Below are 7,313 nucleotides of genomic sequence, written 5' to 3'. Positions count from 1 at the left end.
ACCACCGCATATCCCCACCATCACCCCCCTCTCTGTTTTTTTTTTCAATTTACAGTAAAAAAATTTTAAAAAAAATTAAGGGGGCGTCCACCATGGACGCCCCACCACCGGTGGAGGCGCCCATGACAGGCGCTCCACCACATGGTGAGGCGCCTGCCATGGGCGCCTCCACCGGTGGTGAGGCGTCCATGGTGGACGCCTCCCATAATTTTTTTTTAAAAAAATTCAAAAAAAAAAAGGCGTCCACCATGGACGCCCCACCACCGGTGGAGGCGCCCATGGCAGGCGCCTCACCATGTGGTGGAGCGCCTGCCATGGGCGCCTCCACCGGTGGTGGGGCGTCCATGGTGGACGCCTCCTTAAAAAAAATTCAAAAAAAATTTAGAAAAAACCGGAGCCTGAAATGCTTGCCGCGAAACTCGCTGCCGCCACCCCCCGGATGTTCGCGAAGGTTTTGCCGGAGGTCGAAAATGCGCCGCCGTGTCGCCGGAGAACTTGATTGATACTCTTTCTTGATGACAGAGATGGAGTAAGAGAGTTAAAAGAGAGTGGAGATAGAGAGAGAGTGTGAGAAGTGAAAGGTTTATTTTTCCAGAAGAGAAGAAGGGAAGACAAAGAGAGGAGAGAGAAAGAGAGTGAAAGTATTAAAATACAACTTATGTATTTTTGTACTAAAATACAGGGCGTTAGTAGGAAAATTCAGGGCGACGTTTAGCAAACCGTTAACTTAATGCTATATAGGGCCCATAACACCTATATTTAAATAATAATAGTAGAATTTTTCTTGTAAAATGTATCCTGAAAGACCTATGCTTGAAACTTTTGGTAGGCTGGACTTAATCATATGGATTGTGAGCAACTAATGGGTTAATACAGGATCAAGGAGATAGTGGATAAGAGTAAAAATTTAACCATACAAAATTCTTTTATAACCATATTTTGTTTAAACTTATTGGCCTAAAAATTAAGTCATATATGAACCTTATTCAATAAAAACCCAGACTTACTAAAGACTAGATTCAATAAAACCCAATCCTGACCAGCTCTCAAACAGTCAAACCAATTGGACTATCCTGTCCTCAACCAAGACTAGCGCCAAGCTAGTACTATATCATCTCTTGCAAATGAGACCAAGTAGTTGTAGACTTGTAGCCAAGCCATTCAACTAATAGCATCTATTTTTGCTTAGCTCCGATTATTTTGTTACTTTGCTCCATCCCACATTTAGCCAACCAATTAATCTATAGCTCCGGATGGACCTCCTGATAGCAATGTTCAACAGTTCAAGCACAACTTTACCAATCTTCCGTCCTCGAAAGGGCAAATTGCTCTGGTTTCATGCATGTACATGCTGCAAAGTGGTTTGAGAATGCAGAAAATATATTGGAAGATTACCCCTTATAATACCTTCCTCTACCGCTATGAACCTAAGATTCTTTATTTTACCTCAAGTACCCGAATCAGATCCTTAATTCCAACCCGCATATAGACATTTCGACACTTCATATTGGACCTAAATCACAGACATAATTTCATTATTTAGCCACGTCGACACTTAGACACATACCGTGTCAAACACAGGTGTGAGTCACACAGACATGGATAACCTCTCACTGCATCATCTGTATTAAAAACCTCCATTCGTAGGGACAGGCTGATCATCTTCACATAAAATCCGGACTTCCGCATCAACGAGTTCTTCTCCACTAAGTTTTCTCAACCATCATCACTATAATACAGTTACTCAAGATGAACATCATGCGATCATGCAGAAGACACTTCATACCAGTTACGAAAACAATCCAATTTTCGATCTCTTACAAATTACGATGAATATACCACACAATGGTTTATTTACAATTAAGATTTAAGATTACACATCGACATTGTTCTTAAATCATGAAAAGGAACAAAATGTGTTCTTCTATTCATCTTACAGAGAAAAAGATCATAAGCAAGGGGGGAGTCAAGCACACCATGTGATCATGACATAAGATTTGAACTGAGTTACACAGATGGTTTTTAGAGTTCTAGTTGGTGTGCATCAAATGGTTTATATAGTGCATATGTATACTCTTTAAGCTTCAAGGATCACACGAAAGTTATACGAGAAACTCCAAATTGTTCCACTTATCTTATCACTAATGAAATGTAAAATCCATTGGGTCTATAATATTACTCTCCGTAAGGGATATCCTGTATTCATATCTATCTATTGACTATTATCAACACCAAATGGAACCAAAAGAAACATATTACTCAAGTTCGAACGGACGGCCAAAAAGAAGAAAAAACGTAAATCCTACAGTTCTTCAGATTCAATAACTTCTTGAGATTCAAAAACTTCTTGAGATTCATAAATTTCACTTACCTCGCTCTGACCAAACTGAAGCAAGTAGTGGACACCATTCACCACATCGTAGACCATTAATCCTACTCTTCCTCCAACCCAACTTCCCACTTGGCTTCCCACGAGGTAACCAAACCTCCCAAACCTCTGTTCCCCAAGAAATCCAACAGCGTAGGTGCCAACTAATGTCCCGCCTCCTCTAAGAAAGCCTTCAGTCATTGAACCTCCGAAGTAAATGGCTTCGAAAAAGTCCCACCCAGATGATATGATTGGTCCTGTAATCCGCCTAGCCTGTCGAGATGCTAGTTTTGCAGCTTTCTTTGCTTCTTTAGCAGCTTGTTTGGCTGCATCTTTAGCCGGCAATCCCTGTGACATTGCATCGTTCAGTGTATTCTCCATTGCTCGACTCCTGGCTAGCTCGACATGGGCAGACTGGAAGGTGTTTACGTACAGCTTCACACCCTCCTTAGCTGAGCACGCTAATGAACCCGAACCCATATCAAAGCAGTTTAGGAAAGTAAATTGGCCACTCTTTGATGCTGCTTCTTCTCCCACCAACTGCCTGCTTTTTTCAGCTGCGATGCGCAAAAGTGATTTAAGATTCCCTTGACTAAACATATAAATGAAATAGAAAAATGATTCATATTAAAAAATAAAAATCTAGTTGTCACTACAGGGATATTAGCCTTCTAAATGAGAAAATACCAACCAAATAAATTAGCAATGAGAAAAAGATGCATCCCAGTTATTGTGACTCAATTTCAGTGATAACAGATATAAATTTGCTAAACCACATGGCTTACGAAGATGTGGCAGAAAGCACAAGCAGGAGAATTATAGAGCAAAATGATTTTACAATGCAAGCAAATCAACATACTTTTCAAAAAGAAAACCATCTGTTAGACTGTTACACTTCTTAGGGGGAATTTGGTTCAATAACTGAAATGAAAAAGTATGAGAATCAGAACCCTATGGATATTGATAGGAAATCTATTACTTTCATTAATTGATTGATTCACTCAAAGTATGGATTTCAATCCATACGGTGTGGTAGGTATGAGATTTATGGGGGTTAGGTAGGGCTGAGAAACCGAAGGGTGTGAGGTTCCATATCAAAAACACCTTAACCAAACAATTTTTTATTTTTAATAGTATCACATCCATTCATATGATTACAAAACCTTTCAAACAAACACCCCCTTAGGCCTTAGTATTACTCCAGATATTTAACAGTATAAGAATAGCAGTTTCATACGAGTCTAATTTTAGTAATGCTAGCAAAAGGACCTAGCTACAAACACTAATAGATTATAAATACATTTGTTGCAAGGCTGCTATAATCTCCCACAAATTTTGATTTGCTACACTCCAAAGGTTTCCCCATATATTAATCAGCTTCTGATTTTAAGAAATCAATGAGATATCCTGAGTGTCAATTAAGACTATGTTTCTTTCCTTTCTCAAACTCCTACAAGTTATTGTCCTCGACTATGACGGTCAGCTCGCCTTTTCAGTCATCATTGCCATTCTCTTTTTCCAATGTACAAGCAATGGAGTCAGAAGATATGGTACTCAAAGTATTGTTCATCCCAGCAAAACATTTAATGGGACTGGTCAAACATTTACCAACCTAAATAACATGAACCAGGTAATGGGCATTCTGCCTAAAGATGCATTCTTGACAACCTTACAGGACCCTCGCACTCATACCTCATTCTGCTAAGTGCTACCACAAGGTCCCGAACTGGCAACAGTAACCAATCTATGAAAGAGTGTCATTTTAACGTCTTAACTCTTAATGACTGAGCCAACTGGAAACAGCTGATAAGAAAGTTCGAATTAGACCAATTTAGAACTTGTTCTTGCTCCTTAGGTTGGATTGCACTCTGCTATTACCCAAAGTAGTAGCATCACCTCAGTTTGGTACACAAAACTGCTTTTTAATAATGTCATGGCTGTGCAGAAATCTGTAAACACACAAGCTCAATATGTGTTTCCAGTGTCACTAATTTTCAGGTTGTTTTCATACTTAGAAACAGCACCAATAATGTTCGAGCCGCCAACTCATAGCAATGCAGATATCCCCCTTCTCTCGTTTCCCCACTTATTTGGAGCCAGGGCCACAGCTGATTTGTGCTCCTCCATCCTCTTCTCCCTTCTTTCTCCTGTCATTCTTAACCCCCCCCCCCTCCTTCTTGCACCTTCTCTGTCCCTTCACATACATACATCGCTTTTCCTTACCTACCATCCCTCTTCTTCTCTGTCTTCCTCCCCCTTTTTTATTAAACTTTCATATATATGAGCAAATGCATACAACATAATTATATATACACACCTGCATCCACCACCAACAGCCAGGCCACCCTTTCATCTCTCTACACCAAGATTGGTCTCAAAGGAACTCAACTGAAACCAAATCCGAAACCATCACAAGCAATAAAAGAAAGTGAACAGTTTGAGGCTTCAAACACAAGCTCTCCTGAGCCTCTTTTGGTTCCTTTATTTTTATAGATGAACCAGAGTCAAATGCATTCTACAACCCTTGTATATGAGCTTGAACATGAACATATGAGTACTCATCCGTGTATTTATAAATATTGACCAACTCATTTACATTTTTGAACAAATCATTTACATTCATGAATTATGAGTTGATATAACGCTCACTTATGTTCACATACCATACCATTGTCTTGTTGACAGTTTGAACAAACTGTTTAAATTTTACAAAAGAAATAGTTAATACTCAGGCTTTTCTATTTTCATTTGTAACTTTGCATCTAAACATTGTCAAACTAATAAAAAAGATTGAGCATAGACAAGCTCAAGCAATTAAACAAGTTATAAAAGAACAAAACTTGCTTATGGTCGTTATGGACTTAACTCTATTGATGATCAAATGAGAAAATGAGCTGATTTCGAACAGGCTTCAGAGCTCAATTTAGAAGCCAAACTCATCCTCAAACTCACTAAGTCGTAAGCTTAAAGACAAATAGGGTAATACTCAACTGGGGTGAAACCATTCACACCCCTCATATGTAACTGAAGCCTTCCTTTGCAATCATCAACATTCTTATCATCACAAGCAACTCCCCGTAAATTATCTAAGAACAATCATAAACATCCTTCAATCAACTAACACTACAACAACCTACTTCCTCTTTTCCTTAACCCCTAAACCATCAACTTAATTTCATGGCTATTCAAATTAAAGCTCTTTCCCATAAGATCATCATAAGCTAATCAACAATCATCGTTCCTCTACGCTCATCACAAGAACCAGCCCCATATAACAACCATTCAGTCAACCTAAACTACATCTCCTCCAATCTTAAAGTCCTAACACATTAACCTCACCAAAATCTTAGGTGTAAATCACCATTCCATATTCCAATCATCAATATAACCTTCCAAACAACCCGAATCGCCAAATGATCCGCTTAACACAAAATCGAACACCAATTTAAAACCCTTCAATTCTGCAAACTCTCAAATTCTTTCCAAGTCTTCACTCTTCTTCAATCATAACAACGTAAAGCTGGTAAACATATAGTGTAACCCCAAAAATCAAAGAGTTGACTTACAAATTTGACAATAATCTATAGAACTCCATTGATCACATTATAACAATAATTTAAGAAAAACTCAAAGAATATATATATAGGAAATAATTTTACCGATAATGCTGAGTGCAATTACTCCAATAATGAAGACGAGAAGATGAATTCTCTTCATCTCCAAATCAAAATCCATGGATGAAAACCTTGATCGTTTGATTTTTTTTGTATTTTTTTGGGAAAAAGAAGTTTGATCGTTTCTACTCCAAATTTAATTGGAAAAAGGGGATGAAATTAAGTGAATAAACTTGGAATGAAAGGCAAGATTTATGCTCATGGGAAGAGAAAGAGTGGGGAGTGAACAAAGGTTGATTATTCTGTGTTATAATTTGTAAAACGAAGTTTCTAAATCAGTAGAATGTGCTTGATTGACCACAGACCAGTTGTTTGTTATCTTCCTGATTCCTCTCTGCATTTACAACTTGTCATGTAATAGTAATATTGACTCAGTATAGTTTATGGTAAATGGAGGTATCTACATGTATAAATTCTCATATAATGTTAACTCACTATCATTTAGGGGCGTTTGGTTCATATTATGGTATGGATTTGGAATCAGGAATGAAACCAAGGTGATATGGGTTTGGAACTTGATACTTGATACTTTGTATTTGATTTTATTTAGGAATGAAAAATCTTCTTTTATTTGATACTTAGAAGTAGGGATGGCAGGTGGGTATAATTTGGCAGGTAGTGGGTATGATTTTGGTGGGTAGTGGGTGGGTATGGATACAAAAAGTCAAATCCGCCATGGGTGGTGGGTAGGTGGTGGATATGAGATCACATCCGCCCCAAATCCACTCGCCCCTCCCCAAATCCTCCCGCCCTGCCCCAAATCCGCCCGCCCCGCCCCATATCCGCCCGCCCCGTATAATATTTACTAATTTACCCTTTATAAAATAAAGAATTATGTTCATAAATCTAAAAAATTGTAAAAAATAATTAAGAAATATGAATACTAAGAATGTGTACTTTTTTTCTTTGAAATGGGTGTTTCTAATAATTAATTTATATAATAGGTTATATATAGAAAATAAATCAGGTGGGCGGGTGGAAAATCCACCTAGGTGATGGGCGGGTATAGGTGGGTAATGGATATCCACTTGGGTGGTGGAGCGGATGTAGGTATAACCTTATACCCGCGTGGGCGGAGGTGGGTATGGAAACTTGTACCCGCCATGGTTGGCGGGTAGGTGGTGGGTGTGAAAACTTTAGGTGGAGGTGGGTGTGGATTTAGGGGTATCCGCATCCGTCCCGCCCATTTGCCATCCCTACTTAGAAGTAAGGTATGAGCCATACCCACCTCCCTTGAGTTTCTAAATCCCATACCTTATGGGTTTGAGATA

At 38.8% G+C, this 7,313-nt stretch overlaps 1 protein-coding gene across 2 annotated transcripts; it reads right to left on the bottom strand.

Moving 5' to 3' along the window:
- Window positions 1–2,040: 2,040 nt before the first annotated feature.
- LOC104907776 (hypothetical protein) lies at window positions 2,041–6,413 on the bottom strand. Of its 2 annotated transcripts, none has more exons than XM_010696764.4 (2): window positions 6,028–6,413; window positions 2,041–2,925 (listed from the first exon to the last, which is right to left on the bottom strand). In XM_010696764.4, exons 1-2 carry the CDS (start codon window positions 6,101–6,103, stop codon window positions 2,303–2,305), a joined length of 699 nt encoding a protein of 232 aa, XP_010695066.2. In that variant the 5' UTR covers window positions 6,104–6,413; the 3' UTR covers window positions 2,041–2,302. The 2 variants fall into 2 exon arrangements, with proteins under 2 accessions (XP_010695066.2, XP_048497757.1); XM_048641800.2 differs by lacking the exon at window positions 6,028–6,413 and adding an exon at window positions 3,060–3,223.
- Between the last annotated feature and the right edge of the window lie 900 nt (window positions 6,414–7,313).

Source organism: Beta vulgaris, chromosome 4 (genome assembly GCF_026745355.1).
Source record: "Beta vulgaris subsp. vulgaris cultivar EL10 chromosome 4, EL10.2, whole genome shotgun sequence".
Classification (NCBI taxonomy): Eukaryota; Viridiplantae; Streptophyta; class Magnoliopsida; order Caryophyllales; family Amaranthaceae; genus Beta; species Beta vulgaris.
The sequence above is the reverse complement of the archived record's forward strand: the minus strand, read 5'-3'. Positions and strand labels throughout refer to the sequence as shown.